The sequence below is a fragment of the Polypterus senegalus genome, chromosome 4, assembly GCF_016835505.1.
Source record: "Polypterus senegalus isolate Bchr_013 chromosome 4, ASM1683550v1, whole genome shotgun sequence".
Taxonomy (NCBI): Eukaryota; Metazoa; Chordata; class Cladistia; order Polypteriformes; family Polypteridae; genus Polypterus; species Polypterus senegalus.
In genome coordinates, this window is record NC_053157.1 from 55,591,245 (window position 1) to 55,608,475 (window position 17,231).

Consider the following 17,231-nt stretch of genomic DNA (forward strand, 5'->3'; position numbering starts at 1 on the left):
ACATTTCAAAAAAAATAAAACAATCAATCAATGACCAATATAGCCACCCTTCTTTCCAATAACAGTCATAAGCCTTTCCATTCATGGAGTCTGTCAGTTTCTTGATCTGTTGACGATCAGCTTTTTGTGGAGCAGTGACTACAGCCTCCCAGAGAGGTGTATTGTTTTTCTCCCCCGTAAATCTAGCGTTTAAGAAGTGCCCACAAGTTCTCGATAGGGTTTAGGTCAGATGAGGAAGGGGGGCCATGTCATTATTCCTTCATCTTTAAGGCCTTTACTGGCTGGCCACGCAGTGAAGAACTTCGATGCAAGTGATGGAGCATTGGCCTGCATAAAAATCATGGTCTTTTTCCTGTATCACTGTTTGAAGAAAGTGTCTTCGAAAAACTGGCAGTAGGTTTGGGAGTTGATTTTGAGTTCATCTTCAATGCAAAAAGGTCCAACTAGGTCATCTTTAAAAATACCAGCTCATACCAGTACCCAAACTTCCACGTCGGAGTGGAGCTCTGTGCCCATTACTGATCCACAGGTCCTTCCATCTGGTCCATCAAGAGTCACTCTCATCTCATCTGTCCATAAAACCTTTGAAAAAAATCTGTCTTCAGATATTTCTTGGCCCAGTTTTGACGTTTCAACTTATGTTTCTTGTTCAGTGGTGGTTGGGTTTCAGCCCTCCTTACCTTGGCCATGTCTTTGAGCACTGAACACCTTGTACTTCTGGGCACTCCAGGTAGGTTGCAGCTCTGGAATATGAAAGTACTGGAGGATAATGCGTTCCTGGTAGCTTCACGTTTGATTCTTCTCAAATCTTTGGCAGCTAATTTGCGTCTTTTGTTCTCAACACGTTTCTTGCGACCCTGTTGACTATTTGCAACAAAATGTTTGGTTCTGTGATCACACACCAATATCTTAGCAATTCCAAAAGTGCTGCATCCCTCTGAAAGACTTTTTACAATTTTTGACTTTTCAGAGTCAGTTAAATCTCTTTTTTGGCCCATTTTGCCCAAGGAAAACTAGCTGCCTAATAATTCTGCACACCTTGATATAGGGTGTTGATCTCCTTAGGCCACAACCTCCCTCATTACACAAATACACATCACCTGACGTGCTTAAATCCAATAAGCATTCAAGTTAATACAGCTTGGAGGTGGAATATACGCATTAAAAAAATATATATATAAAATATGTTTTTGTTTTGTTACCGATTGTGTAGTAGCATACTTGCAATTGCCAATGATATGCACGCAGGCTTGAAATTGAAGATATTTAAAGCTAGAGAAGACTTAAGTGGAATCAGATGTTAAAAACAGATGACATTGGTTTTGACTTCCCCCCCCTTGTCGTGTTCACTTGATTTAAAGATACAAATTTATTTTTACATGAAAATAAAATGAAAACTGCAGCAATGTTTGTGCAACACAGTCTAGGCAACCAAAAATATGCACGTGTTACATTTATTGCAGATTATGACCTGTGTTCAAACAGCCACTCATTTACTTGTGTCAAAAGATGTCAGAGGACCAAAATCTGTTTCTCAAGACTGACTGCTTTGATCAAATGAATTTTTTTTTAATAATCCTAAAAGTGTGAGAAAATAATAGACTGAGCACTTGTTTGAATGCACAAAGGTTATTTGAATTCTCAGTTATTTTCATTGCTTAGTTTGGTTATTCTCTCAACATAATCTGTGTTGTAATTGTTGTCTTCTTTTACTTCATTACATTCTTGTTTGTTAATTTTTATAGATGTGAAAGAGTAAGGATACACTTTAAAGTCATCCATTAGATACTAATTTAATTAAAATAAAAATGTTGAAATTTTCTTTGAAATGCATTCGTTGTTTTTAATTTATATAACACAGACGCTTTGCACAAATTCATTTTCATGCTGTTTCAATTATTGTTGTATTTCTAATAACCCCTGCTCCATAATTAACAGCCCCCTCTCCACAGTTTTAGGGTCAGTAGTTTGTTTCACTTTAACCCCTTCATTTAGGTTTATGACTTGGGTGGCGATGGGCAGGGAATGAGCAGAGTGGCGGCAATGTCCCAGAATTCCATAGTATCTGCAGCTGGCCATATTGCCAGGTTGGTAAATGTTATTTTAAAGAAATATGAGAGTTTGGAGCTTATGTTATACTACCATATTAATATTTGTTTTCCCAACCTTTCTTTTAGTACTATAGATCGTTCTGTTTTTAAACCTATTATGCAGATTGCAGCTATCGAGAGATCTGAATCAATAGATTGTCAACTTTTAGCTGTTACACATGCAGGTAAGAACCCTGATATAATTTATGTGATTAAAAATTAAAAATATGTAGATTTATTAATTAGAGTATTTCAGAAATCATTAATAGGTAACACCACATTTAAGGTTTTACGAATAAAATTAGCTTCTGGGAGGACCCAATTATACTTGGTAAAGGGTCTAAGGGTAAAGTATACCTCAAAGAGAAGCTGATTATCAAAATAGTTTTGGAGTGAAACTGTTTAAACAACAACAAAAACAGTTTAAAAGCTATTATGTGAGTTTATCAAGATTAAATGTTTAGCCATCAAATTTCCCTTCTTAATTTCTCTGCCTCATTCTTAACATTTTTACTTCACATGGTCATATTATCTTGTCTGTTTTCTCCCATAAGCCAAAAACTTATTCTTTTCAAAAAAAACTTTTATTTAAATTCTTAGTAAAACTCTGCACATACTCCTAGTCTTTTTACGTCCTTTTTAACTTTTCTGCATGCTTCACCTTTATCAGCCACTTATTTTTGGCCTTAATTCATGAATTAAATAATTGTCCAAATTAAGAAGAATGTCTTTGAAATCAAACAGAGATGCAGAAAAGAGGGCAATGAGATGGTTAAAAGAGCAAGAAAGAGTAGAGAAATATGAAACTAGTGATACAGTAAGAACAAAAGGCTTTGAAGAATGAAATATTTAATCACTTAAGGGAAGCCCCTAAGAACAAAAACATATAATGTTTGATTATGCTACCTGAGATAAGCTGACTAGGGTGACTGGATTAATTTTTTATACTGCATTATTTTTGAACTTGCACTATAAGTCAGAGTGCCAGGCTATGCATAACACACTGAATATACCTCTTTTGATTGGGGCAAAGATAGCTTTTCCTACTGAAGTTGAGTGATTTAGAGATTTGGAAGACGTATCAATTTTGGATGACATACAAAATAATTTTGGAAAACTATTAAATAAGTAATAGTACTCATTGACACTTATAATGTGCAAGATTTTTGAGAATTAACAGTTATGTAAGATTTAAATAATTTTTTTCTTTTTTTAAGGAGTGCGTTTGTACTTTAGCACAAATCCCTTCAAACAGCCGTTTGCACGTCCCAGTATGTTGGTTTTGGTCCATGTACGATTGCCTCCTGGATTTTCTGCATCATCCACATTACAAAAACCTACAAAAATCCATAAAGCTCTCTACAGCAAAGGTATTTCCTGTATTTTTACAATGTGAAAATACAAATGACAATTTTAGCTGCAATGCTATAAATTTTTAATGAAAAGTTCTTTTTTTAAACATAAATTAGTAATGTCTGTTGAATATGTAACAACAGTAACAAACAACCAACAAATAAATATTGTTATGCAGTTTTATATTTCATGCAATATTTATGTTAGATCATTTATTAATGCTTAGCTCCACAATTGTATCCACAATTATCGTATTTTATTTAAATAGCTCCATTGTTCTTGTCATCCTTTCAGGTGTTTTGTTAATGGCTGCTTCAGAAACCGAAGACAGTGATATTCTTTGGTGCATTAACCGTGACTCTTTCCCCTTTCAAAGACCTCTAATTGAATCACAGGTAGAAAACAGTGTAACTCTGTATACAGGTAAAATTCCATTACAACGAAGTATTTTTATGGTCCTGACAGCTTCCCCATATGACATGAGTCTATAGAAATCTTGTTATTACGTAGTACATTCAGCAGATACTTTCATTACAACAGAGTGCCCAAAAGACCTTGAAATGCCTGAATGAATCATCCACAGAGCAGTTAGTTCTGTGGTCGCCGCTCAGTTGTGCACAACGATCCCCAAACATCCATCCATTCATTATCCAACCCGCTATATCCTAACTACCGGGTCACGGGGGTCTGCTAGAGCCAATCCCAGCCAACATAGGTTGCAAGGCAGGAAACAAACCCGGGGCAGGGCGCCAGCCCACCGCAGCGATCCCCAAACAGAAACACTATTTTTTTTTTCTTTCATCAAACTTTCTTCGTACTGTTTTTTTTTTCTTTCTTTTTTTTGTTTCCTGCGGTTTTCAGTGATACCTTTTGCTTCTTGCTCGTCACCATCAGAAAAACTTACATTGGAATTTAACTCATTGTCACCCTCCCATAGAAATGGCAGGCACGAAGAAACGATAACCGTTCATATGAGAAAAAAAAAACTTTACATTTTTGCAGCTTTTGATTGCGGCAAAAAGAAAAAAGACGTTGCCGGTGAATTCGGAATTTCGCCACTGACGCTGTCAACTTTCTTGAAAGACCGAGCAAACAAATAAGAAAAATGTGAACTGCTGCATTTGAAGACCTTGAAAAAGCAGTTTTTATGTGGTTCAGTGATGCTTGTTCAAGAAACATTCCTATTAATGCGGCAATCATTCAAGAAAATGTGGAGGTTTGTAAACTCTCTTGGGATGTCCCCCAACTAGACGCCGAAGAATGTCCCAAAATGCGATCTCAGCATCTATGGAAGACTGTTTATCTGTTGCCAGGGCAACAGCAGGCTCAAAGCTATGCTGCGTCTCTCTGCCAAAGCAAACAGAAAAAATATCAATGGGTGATGCAAAGAACATTGTAAATGCAGGTAACATGATTACTTGATTACTGATCTGGCCACAACCCTGCCTGACTGCTGTGGCTTTGTACAGCAGAGTGGCAGATCCCACTACAATAAATAAATGTGCCGTTCCTGTTTCTAGATTAATAAAGCTGGTTTTGCTAAAGTACTGAGATAAAGTCTCGTGTTTTGGGGTGCAAGACAGGGACTTATAGCGCGACCCTGACCTTTTAGGATTCGCTTCTGTGGTGCCTCATTGCACCACTGTGAGCCTGCTATTGTCCTGCTCCAGCAATGAACAAACAGTCTTCCACAGATGCTGCAGCAACATTTATTTATATAGCACATTTTCACACAAATAATGTAGCTCAAAGTGCTTTACATGATGAAGAAAGAGAAAAGAGACAAAGTAAGAATTAAAAATCAGAGAACACTAATTAACATAGAATAAAAGTAAGGTCCGATGGCCAGGGAGGACAGAAGAAAAACAAAAAAAACTCCAGACGGCTGGAGAAAAAATAAAATCTGCAGGTATTCCAGGCCATGAGACTGCACTGTACCCCTCTAGGCATACTACCTAACATAAATGATCAGTCCTCATTGCATTCAGGGTTCTCATGGAAGGACTTGATGAAGACGGTCACATGGACGTCTGACCTTTAATCCATCAATGTAAGGACAACATGGTGCTTTGATTAGGTGGTGGTGGCGCAGGTCGCCACCACAGAAAACCGGAAAAAGAACAGAAGAAGCCACCATGATTAGTAATGATTATTAATTTAATATGCAGAGCATCAGGATTAATTTAAAATGAAGTTATGAGAAAGCCATGTTAAAGTAATGTGTTTTTAGCAGTTTTTTTAAAGTGCTTCACTGTATCAGCCTGGCGAATTCCTATTGGCAGGCTATTCCAGATTTTAGGTGCATGATAGCAGAAGGCTGCCTCACCACTTCTTTTAAGTTTTGCAGTCGCGGTTCGGGATACACTTCAGTGTGTCATTACCATTGGGTGGGGAGTGGGGGGATCCCAAAAGTATTCAGAAACCCTACAATATGAAGAAAAAGAAAAGGATGATTCGGCTTCTGATTGATAACTGTGCTACACACATCTTGCTTCCACATTTAGACAATGTTTGCATTGAATTCCTCACACCCAATTGCAGAGCAATGCTATAGTGGATTTGGGCATTTTTCACACCCTGAAAGCGTATTATGGCAAGGAAATGCTGAGAAAAATTCTTGTCAGCATAACTTGTAGGCAGGAGGAGATTAAAATTAAGACGAAAGAAGCTACTGAAATGATTGCAAACGCCTGGATGCAAGTTAAAGAAAGCACTATAGTAACTAATACAGAATCTCATTACAACAAAATTTGTTACAACTAAATATTTTTTAGGTCCCTGGGAGTTCGTTGTAACAGAATTTTACCTGTAGTTTAAAAATTCCAGCAAACTGATTCAAAATTGTATACCTGAAAAAGAGAAGTAGATGTCAATCTTTAAGAACAAAATCTTGTGTTTTCCTTAAGATGATGACTAATGTGGATGGACATTCCTGGGCCTTGTCAGCCATTGAAGACACAAAGTCTGAGAAGATTGTAACACCCTTAAATAAGGACATAATACCACTCACAGATTCACCTGTTGTTGTCAATCAGCATATCTTATCCCCACAAAGATTTGTGTTGCTGTCAGCAAAGGTATTTTAAAAATAATTTACAACTGCTCTTAGCTTGCTGTGTCTTTAAACCTGTCTGTTTGACATATACATCTAGCTTTATTTTCTGACAATGTTACATTCCTAGTGACCCTGCAAACATTATTTGGAATGTGTATTTCCAAAAGATATTCATCTGTGATTATGAATTTTAACTAATAAGATGATGTAATGCATTAAATGTTTGATTACATTGCAGTATTTTTCTCCTTGTCACAGGGAAGCCATATTTTCCACAAACTTCGTCCTGTAGACCAGTTGAGACATCTTTTAATAGGTAGTCCTGGTGGTGAGGGAGAGGAGATTGAAAGATTTTTCAAACTGCACAGGGTAATGATTTTTTCTTGTAAATTATTTTAAAAATCAGAACTCTGATAGTTTTTGAAATGTGTAAAATTCTTCCACTCATTCTTTTTAATGTAAGAAATATGAAACATGCATGTATCTATATAATAAAAAGAATAGCTATTCATCTATCTGTTTGCATAATTATTACTGTTTCTTTTTCTACAGGAGGAACAAGCTTGTGCTACTTGTCTAATTTTAGCCTGCTCTACAGCCTCATATGATAGAGAAGTTACAGTGAGTGCAACCAGAGCTTTCTTCAGGTGAGGTTTTCTCACCAAATGCAATGTTGGTCAATATTTGTCTGAGGTTTTGATATTCCTGTGTTACATTAAATGCAAGAATTGGTTATAGTAAAATGGTGGCCTCCAGGAACTGAATTTGATGACCACCCAAACCCCCTTGGCGTTCCTGCCTGAGCAGGTCATCTATCGGCCTGCATTGTGTCACATTGCTGTTTAATTGCTGGTTAAGGCGAAAAAAAGTAAACTGACCTCATATTGGTTGGTATATATGTGAGTCAGTGCACTCTGCAGTGAGCTAGTAATCTGTTGGATTTCTGCCTTATACCCAGCACTGCAGGTACAGGCCTGCACTTACCCACGCATTGAGTTAAGTTTAGTGTTTCCAAATAACCTAATTTGAATGTCTTTGGAATGTGAGGGATAGCAGATTAATTGGAGAATATGGGGGAACCACGTACACTGCATACCACAGAAAAACAATGAACTGGATGAGAAATGAACCCATTTATGATGTTTAATTTAAAATACAGCATATTTCTAAAGGAAGTAAAAAATAAAAACACATATAATATTGCTTTCTTTTGGTTGGTGCATAATGGCATAAATACTGTATATCTTGGACCTCTGGACAAGAAATATTGAAATTGGTTTATGAAGCTGGGGCCAAATGGGAATTGTCTATGTGAATGTTTATCACTTGTGGAAAGAAGTATGCAGGATAATACAGTCACTGAATTATTAGAGGAGTAAATTCATCCTTTCTATGTTTTTGCCTCCCCTGTTATGCAGGTAAGTTAACATCACTTGGACGTCAAACCATATGAATGCATTGCAAAGTTTTGTGTGTTTTGAATGCTGTGCCTGCTCATGTACTGCAGAATGCATATAGACACTTTCAAGGAGCAATAAACATCTGCATATGCAAAATGTTAGCCAAATGCTTTAGATTACAAGGGTAACCATTGTTTTTACACATATCTGCAGGTGGGCTCACTTCCTGTCCACTGATATGTGTGGGAGAGCCTCACAGTATTTCATATATGTGGAAATTAACTCAATAAGTTATAAAGAAATGAAAGTTCTGTTTTTTATTTTACTTAAATGAACAGAACATTTCTGTTTGAGTGTTGTACAAGATTTTATTTGAATGTGCATCACATTTTTTTGTTACAAACAGATTTACAGTACCTATCAATTAATGCTGTGTCAGAGGAGTTAAGTAAGCACATCAATTAGTCAATAATAAGGGTTAGAACAGGGGCAGGGAAACTATCACAGGCAAATGTGATTCATTTGCTGTGTCTGTTTTATTAATATGCTTATGTTTAATATACTGTTGTCAAAATTATAAATAAAAAAAAAAGTATCAACTATCCATCAATTTTGTAACTAATACAGCTGAATCAAGATCATGGAAAAAGCTGAGATAAAATGGATTGATTTCCATCCATCAATCACAATCAAGTTTTTTAAACTGACTCGATCTACTGCTGCATCAAATATTGCTGCCACAGGATCAATACAGCGCACTGGGCATGCTAAATCAAAGGATGTGTTTCTGTATATTCACAACTTTGTTCAACTGTATGTGCTGTGATTTGTTCAGCATTACTTTTGTTACTAGAAAATGTGACAGAATGACAAAAGTCAAATCAATTCAGTGGATTTTTAACAGCCTCTACTCCACCCACAACTATCAATAATTGTATTTCTGCATTATTTTGAGCCATCTCAGGTGACATCACAAGTAATATTTACAGGCCCCTGACTTTTAATGGGTTTTTTAGACTGAGGATGTTGGTATTGGGCCGCAAAAATGGCTGATTTACTGATAGCATATTGTACTTACCGTATTTACTCGTGTACCACACGCCCTCGTGTAAGACGTGCACCCTAATTTTTACAAAGAAAATTGCGAATATCGTTTTGCCCCATGTACGACGCACGTTGTGATTATACAGTATAGGAAGCGTTTAGAGAGAGAGAGAGAGCGTGAGCAAGCAAGCTCAAGCAGAAGAAGTGAATATTACAGAATTACATTTCTTCGTGTATGACACACACCTGATTTTTTTAATGCTAATTTTTGGGGAAAAATGTGCGCTTGGTACACGTGTAAATATGGTATATTGGCGTTTTTAAGGTAAACCTGAATGAACACAAAGATTTTAAATCTTTTACATGTTAAATGACCCTTACTAATTTTAACACTCGCTATAAAAATTGTCATTGTCTTTAGAAAGTAGATTCATAACAGTTAAAATAGGCATGCATTTAACCTGAACCTTATCAGTAGAACTTGATAATATATTAGCTTTTCAATTTGAATCGACATTTAGAAAAATCAATATGTAAAAACCAATATACTGATGTTAAGTACTTTTTTATTTTCCATAGCTTTTTCTGAATGTTAAATAAAACACGTAAAATATCTTTCAAAATGTGACTATGTTGACTCCACCCCTGTTGCCTGGTGGTGATGAGAGTGGGGGGAAAATAAATAATGGCGCAAGGTTCAGAAGAGGAAGAGTTTAGAACAGGTAGGGTTAGCTGTGCTGTTTGGAAATGGTTTTGTGTTACTCATGTTGACAGTCCAAACAGTAGAATATCTAAAGATAAAACATGTTAGTGCATATATGGAGGACATCCAAGCATGTGTAGCATGATGATCTTTGAATTTGTTAAGATTATTGGAGGTAGTAAAATATAGTAACGTTACTTTTTATAGATAAGATATAGGGCTGCAACTAATGATTTTGACAATTATTTAATCGGTCTGTTATTTTGTCAATTAATCGATTAGTTGGATTGTAAAAAGAAAAAATTCACATCAAATTAAAGAAAAAGTACATGAAATGCAACTTTTTACCAAATAAACAGATTTATACAAAATTTTCAGAAATATATTCTTTAAAAAATGAACTACTTGTAGATATTCTAAACAAAGTACAGGTTTTATATAACATGTATGTAATACATTGAAACAATAGTGATAAATGGAAATAAAACATTCCCCTTCCCACTTCTGGCAAACTTACAATTTGGCTTATGTATTCAGAATCACATTAAATTAACAAGTCAAAATAAAAAATGCAGGTTAAGGTGTTTTTTTTTATACACAATGTAAATTTCTGACCACCACAATATTCCACCACAGAAGAATCTGTTGCACCATCATGACTTTATTCGGTTCTTTTTGGGTTTTTTTTGTAAGTCTGCAGTAACATTTGAACAAAAATTATTGCAATTGCTGGGGACATATCCAGATTATTTTTCTTCTGCAGCAAAACAAGTGGTTTAATTTGTGTGAAACTCCGTTCTTCCTTTGCTATGTTTATGCCAAGTTTATAATGGCATTCATTTTTGTTTTAATTCTCTCCTTTGCTACTACCTCCAGGACTCCAGAGCATATCCCATAACTGAGCCTGCCCTTTTAATTAGCTTGTTAATTGGTAATCTACTCATGAAGTATTTTTAACCAGCTCACCACAGTATATAAAATCACATTCAGACGAGAAAGATTTCACTTCCCACATTAAAGAAATGCAGTCTCCTAAGGAAGAAGAGCCTGCTCTGCCCTTCCTAATGTAGTTCCTCTGTGTTTCAAAACCAGTTTAACCTGTCATTGATGTGGACCCCCAAGTACTTGTAGGAAGGCTCCACCTCTACATTCACTCTCTCTAATAGTGACTGAACACAGAGGCTCTTTGGTGTGGAGAAAATCAATAACCATTTCCTTGTTTTTGGTAATGTTAAAGTACAGATAATTCTGTTTGCACTAAGGAACAAAGTTCTACACCTAAATCCTGTTCTCTGTCTCATTCCCTTTATCAGTGCCCCCATAAATGCAAATCATCTGAGATTTTCTGCAAGTGACATGACCTGGTATTATATTTATGGTTAGAGGTGTACAGAGCAAAGAGAAAAGGAGACAGGGTTGTTCCTTGTGGTGCTCCAGTGTTGCTCACATCCGTATCAGAAACCTAGTCCTTCAGTCTCACAAACTGTGGTCTGTACCACATCTACTTGTCTGTCTCTGAGCTTACCCCATTAACAGAGATAACTGGATGGTATTGCAAGCATTTAGGAAATCAAAAGACTTAATCCTCACAGTGCTGAAAATAAGACTTGTAGAGCAGATAAATAATTGCATTATCCACTCCAATCTTTGTCCAGAAGGCAAACTGAAATGGGTCCAGGTGGCCTACCACAAGAGGCCTTATATATTCAAGGACTAGTCTCACAAACATCTTCATGATATGAGACATAAGTGCTGCTAGTCTTTAGGTATTAGGTGGAGTGGAATGTTATTTTTGAGCAGAGTCTAGGATAAAAAATATCAATTTCTGAATGGAGGAGATACCATTTATTCCACAAATGGCAGATTGTAGCAGGGAGACCTCAAAAGTATTTGAAAAATGGCAGATTATTTTATATACTGAAAATTTATAAACTAATGGATGTATCAGAAACGATAAGTTCTGAAAAAAAACTTGAACGATTAACACTTTATTTAAGTTAAAAACAGCACTGAAAAGAAAAAGCAGATTTTGACAAAAACTGTTTTTTTATTAAAATAGTGTAAAAAAAAAAAGGGTTTATTCATAAATCCATACTCCTATTTAATGGGAATCTACAGTATTCAGCTTAACCTGTGCATTTTTTTGAGAGAGTGGGAGAAACACCAGAGCACATAGAGGAAAAGCTACAAAAACACAGAGAATCTCTAGACTTCAGGCATGGAATCTGAATTCCAGGATCCTGGATCCATGAAGCAGCACTGCAAACCTCTATACTCTTTTAATTTTCCTGTTTTCTGATTAAATGAAAACTTAAAATCTGAAATAAACATAGCTTTTTACCTGTAGACACACAAGCAGCTAAGGAAGGAACACATAATATGCTAATATTGTGACTAAAAATGTATTTTCATTGCAGCTATATGTAAATCATGTGTGATTTGAGACGTGCAAAGAGTTCTTGATAAACACAACAAAACAACCCCTAGTTTATCAGTTCAAACTGAATTTGCAGGCTGCCAGGCATTTTGAAAGGCTTCATAATAAGTGATCAATTCACCCCAGAGCACATGGGTGGGCTCTTTTGAAAGCTGCTGTCAAATCGACAACAAGTACAGGTTGACATGCATTTATTAACACAGGGACTGCCATATGAAGCAGTTGCTGCAACTTCAAAAGTCTGGACTCTACTCCTTCAAAAGCTTATTGATTGGAGATTTCAGACATCAGACTCGATAACATACCTGCACATCACTTTGATATGAGAACAGCCATGCATCTCCAAATGCTTACAAAACAAGTGCTCTGTCAAGCGGTTGCTGTGGTATACAGGGACTTTAAGGTTTATTTTGATTGGTGCTGCTCCATGTGGCAAATTCATTTGCATTCGACCTGCACCACATTACCTTGCATGATGAACGCTTGCAGCCACTAAAGCTTGAAGATCAGTTTGTGTTTCCCTGTCCTGGCAGTTAAAGTATGTGTACCAGTGACTGCAACAGATTAACAGAACCTCAATTGCAATGGGGGTATACAATTTATGTCTGACAGATGGCCAGTTTGACATACGGCCAAATGGATGTTTTCAAGTGGAGCAGTAAGTCGGTGCATGAATTTCCTTTAGTGCTATTTTTTTTTTTTTGTTCCATCTGTAATTTGAGCTAGATATGTTTGTAATGGTTATGTGGAGCAATTCAAACATATTTGCAAAAGAGAGAACCTAGATATTTAGGTTCAACAAGAGTGGAATGTAGAAAACAAATAGAAAATATAAATTGACAAAACAAAACAACACAAAACCACTTAGTATTTGAAATACACAGATAAAAATGTTCAATTATGTATTAGACCTTTTTTAAAAGCAACTAGTTACACAAGGCAAATATTACCACTGCTTTTACAAATTCCATACCAAATGAAAAATAATAGAGACATAGCAACTGGATGGACACACAGATACACAGACACTTTTCCTTTTATTAAGGTGGTTAAGCTAATTATTGTCCATCCGATAGTTACTCTCCATTGGATTTATTCAGTGTTATTGTTTGCGGTGCATGGTTTCCATCTGTTTGTTATGTATCTGTTGATCAGTCATTTGGTATGGGCTTTGTAAAAACAGTGCTAATGTTTGTGATGCTCCATCTGTTAGGTAACTGAGGCACAGCAATTGGATGTACATACAGATACACAGAGACATACCCATGACCTTTTACTAGGTGGATTAGCAGTTACAGGTTAATTTGTTGTAGTTGTGTGAAAAGTGCAGTTCATTTTCATCCCACTATTAACCAAGAAGATGATATATGCTTGTTTCCAAATATCAGACAGGATAAACTAGATTACTGTAGCTGTTTAGTTCTGATATTCATATGCATCATTACATGACTATATTTTGACTTGACTTTTTTTTAATCTTTTTTTCTTTATGGTTTATTCTGATTCATATCTTACTGATTGTGTATTTTTTTCCTCTTTTATTTTAAGGTATGGAGGAGAAGCACAGATGAGGTTTCCTTCTGCTCCTATGGTTCCTAGCAATGTTGGTCCTAGTTTGGGCTCTCCTGTCCCTGGTAAGTTGAAGCAGAGGTGAAGGTCAAAAAGATCATAAAAGCAAAGTACACAAGTATTGCATTCTGTTTGTCTGCTCAAAAGCATTAGTTTGAGTATTGTGTACAGTATAAAAACAATTCATGCTTAATATTATTTGCTTTATTAATTTAAAAAATAATTATTGTGACCTCAAGGCCATCTTGCATTTGTATATGTACACAATTGCAAAATGATTACATGCATATGATTTTTTGCAAAATTGTCAGTTACTTAAGAATTTTTTGATACAAAGAGCTCTTGTGACATTTCCTACATTGAGTCAAAGTACTTTCGGTATAAGACAAAATAATGTTTAATGTTCAGCTGGCATTTTAATTTATTTAATTATAAAATTGGGGCATGCTCCTACTTTTTTGTTTGGTATGATGCTGAAGTACTATTAATAATGTCAGAAATAATTTGTGGTTGCCTACACATTGAAAAGAAACAAACATTGTATTAAACTGTTAGCTCAAAATCACATTCTTGGGATGTGGCGTTTTTCTTCTTGTGTGTGCATGTTTTGGAAATAATACATAAAAGCTGTGTAGTTAATAGTAATTGTTGCACACATTTGTTGTGGTTATTTTTCATGTGTGCATCTGTCACTGTGTACTTTTGTTGGCGCCTCCATTAAGGCTATAAGAAATATTGTATAAGTGTATTGTTATACTGCTGGAACACAAACTTTTAGAATAACTACTGAGGGTCAAACTGTGAAAGAAAAAATGAAACTGCCAAGCATGTGGTTTAAAATTGCAATCCCTAACCCCAAAGCCTGAACTACATAAAATTAAGGTCATATGTTTAATATTTAATTAGTTTCATTTGTGTAAAAGATTATTCTCTTTTTTCTGGTACTCCAAAAATACAGAAAGTTCTGGATTACTGTATATAACTGTTTGATTTATTCAGTAATAAAGTGTTGCTATTATAATTTCTTTATTCTCATTATTATTATTATCTTTGTGTTGCAGGTTCTCCAATGCCTTTTGGAAGCCCACTTCCAAACCCTAGCTTTTTTTCAACCCCATCTCCAGGTACTATGTAATTAATAACATAGAAGACAATTCACTTTTACACGTTTTGTGTGCATAATTAACAGATACATGTATGCAAATGTATGCTGTATATTTTAGTGCAAAAAATATTTGCACCAATCTGTTTTCATTATTATCACACATTGTTAAAGTTAATACTAATAGATTGCAATGTAATGTTATATAAATGTGGTTCCAAGTCAACAAACAACACATTATTTTGATTTCATTGATTGGAAAACAAATGTGTATGATTTGCACCAAAAAAAAGTGTTAGCCCTCTTGGACTCAGTAACTTGTTATATTATTATCTTTAACAGCAGTAACTCTAGCAGCTCATTTCCTTTGGTATCAATCATTTTTAAACGCTCTGTGCATAGTAGTATAAGTCTTTCGGCTTTTAACCCGAAGTTGTAGATTCAAATTCTGCTAATGACACTGTGATCATGAGCAAGTCTCTTTACCTGCAGGTAATCCAATTGGAAAAACAAAACAAATGTAACCAATTGTATCTCAAATATTGTAAATCCCCTCGGATAAAAGTGTCAGCCAAATAAGTAAACGTATTAATAAAGCTTTCTTCTTATAGAGATGAATGCATAGTTATTTGTGTTTTTCTAAGCATGAGCTCTTCAATTCAGAAAGGGAATAACATTTAAATGTATGATATAGAACATAATTCCAATTATTAAGTGTTTGTGCAGCAAAACATTCCCAATCCATGACAGTACCAAAACCAGTGATTTTATACTGGTATGAAGTTTTTATGGTACAGTATTAACTTTTCCTGAATGTAAAGACACATGTTTTTCAAAAAGTGAAACTTTTTCACTAATCTGGCCATAGACCATTGTTACAGAAGTCTCCAGAATTGTCTAGGTACATTTTGGTTAACTTGAGGAAAACACAGTTTCCACAGTGTATTTACTGCTACGGATCCCAGTTTTCCTATGTTGTCTTTCTTATATTGCAGTCATAATTGTTTTTCAATTAACAATCTGTGTAAAATGTTTGTATAATTTTGTTGTAGGTATTCAGACCCAAATTGTTTCCACTCCATTTATTCCTACAAATACTCTACCTGGTACTCAGCTTGCAACTATGGCTGGTCCTGAGGTAGTGTTTTCTGGGAAGCATAATGGAATATGCATTTTCTTCTCAAGAATCTTGGGGTAAGATTGCAAATAGAGAACTGTCTTGCTTTTAAAAGCATGTTTGATATGTCTTTGTTTAGATCCTACCATTTAGATTATATGGGAGATACTGCAGTAGTTTTCACTCCAGCAGCTGTTTGGGACAACAGTATTTTATGCATTTTCAGTAATGTGGTACTTTGTAAAACAGGCAGGTGGAGCAGTGAAAGCTAACATGGGTCATGGAACCTTTGTGCTGTCAACAGAAAACTCCTGGTTTAGAACTCTATTCACTACTGAGGATTGGTCTCTTTTTCCAGCTATGTAATTAAAAGTTTTGCACTGTTAAAACTTTTATTAATTTTGAATTATTCTGTTACTGTTCACTGTAGCTTGTGAAGAGGATATGCCCTTTTCATTTTTTACATTCATAGAGAAAATACAAGTGAAAATGTGGTAGCATAAAATTAAAATAGTAAAATAATACGGTGTGTACAGTACTTTGTGTAAACAAAGTTGATTGTAGTGACATCTAAATATTAAAACATACACAACAGTATTCCACCTTCTTTCTAAATATTTTCTGCATCAAAGTCTTTAAAATGCTGACTTGCATTTAGTTATGGTTTTAATATGCTGATGTTTAATCATTTCTTGAAAATGATGTAAAAAATGTAGTAAAAACATGAGAAATTGTACTCAATTTGTATCACATAAATATCACAAGTGGTTGTTGTGGAAATATTTTGAATTATTTTTTTCTTTTTTAAAGCTGCTATTTAAGTTATCATCAGTGAATGAGTCAAATTGATGCAGTGTTGCTTTCTCTTTTGGAAGCTCTGTGGACTACCTTGTGCCCCTATCGTTGTCCCTTTGCTACTGGAAATGTTTTTTCAGGCTTGTCTTCCTTCATAGCATTAATAGAAACCCATGAGTGAGTCAAAGAAATCAATTGGTTTTCTTGAAGAAATAACTGAAAAATATCATAAGACAATCACATTTGCCAGCTGTGACTCAATTTATGATTTTCTACCTAATTATCAGTATACAGTATGTGCACTGATATACTAAAGTTGTGCTAGCATTATTATTGTTAGACTAATGTGGTAGAAGTTAGTTTTTAGTAGGACAGATCATTCTTACTGCAAGGTGAGATTAAGTTGATAAACTTGCTTTCACTTAAGTGCTGAATAAATCGTAGCAAGGTTAGACATTTCTGTAAGATTCAAATACTGTACATTTTAAAAATGTAATGCATAATTTAACGTGTTCTTGTTTTAGTATTCCTTTATCGTTATAAGTAAGTATAAAATAACTGTTTCT

The 17,231-nt window shown here is 35.2% G+C and overlaps 1 protein-coding gene across 1 annotated transcript in view; it reads left to right on the forward strand.

Annotated features, from left to right (window-relative positions):
* nup155 (nucleoporin 155) overlaps positions 1-17,231 on the forward strand; it is a 112,321-nt gene that overhangs the window by 19,765 nt on the left and 75,325 nt on the right. Inside the window, exons 10-19 of the mRNA XM_039750661.1 lie at positions 1,996-2,087; positions 2,178-2,275; positions 3,308-3,460; positions 3,738-3,838; positions 6,350-6,520; positions 6,757-6,867; positions 7,051-7,145; positions 13,631-13,716; positions 14,713-14,775; positions 15,806-15,947. Coding sequence (XP_039606595.1) covers positions 1,996-2,087; positions 2,178-2,275; positions 3,308-3,460; positions 3,738-3,838; positions 6,350-6,520; positions 6,757-6,867; positions 7,051-7,145; positions 13,631-13,716; positions 14,713-14,775; positions 15,806-15,947 — 1,112 coding nt within the window. The remainder of the gene's footprint in view (positions 1-1,995; positions 2,088-2,177; positions 2,276-3,307; positions 3,461-3,737; positions 3,839-6,349; positions 6,521-6,756; positions 6,868-7,050; positions 7,146-13,630; positions 13,717-14,712; positions 14,776-15,805; positions 15,948-17,231) is intronic.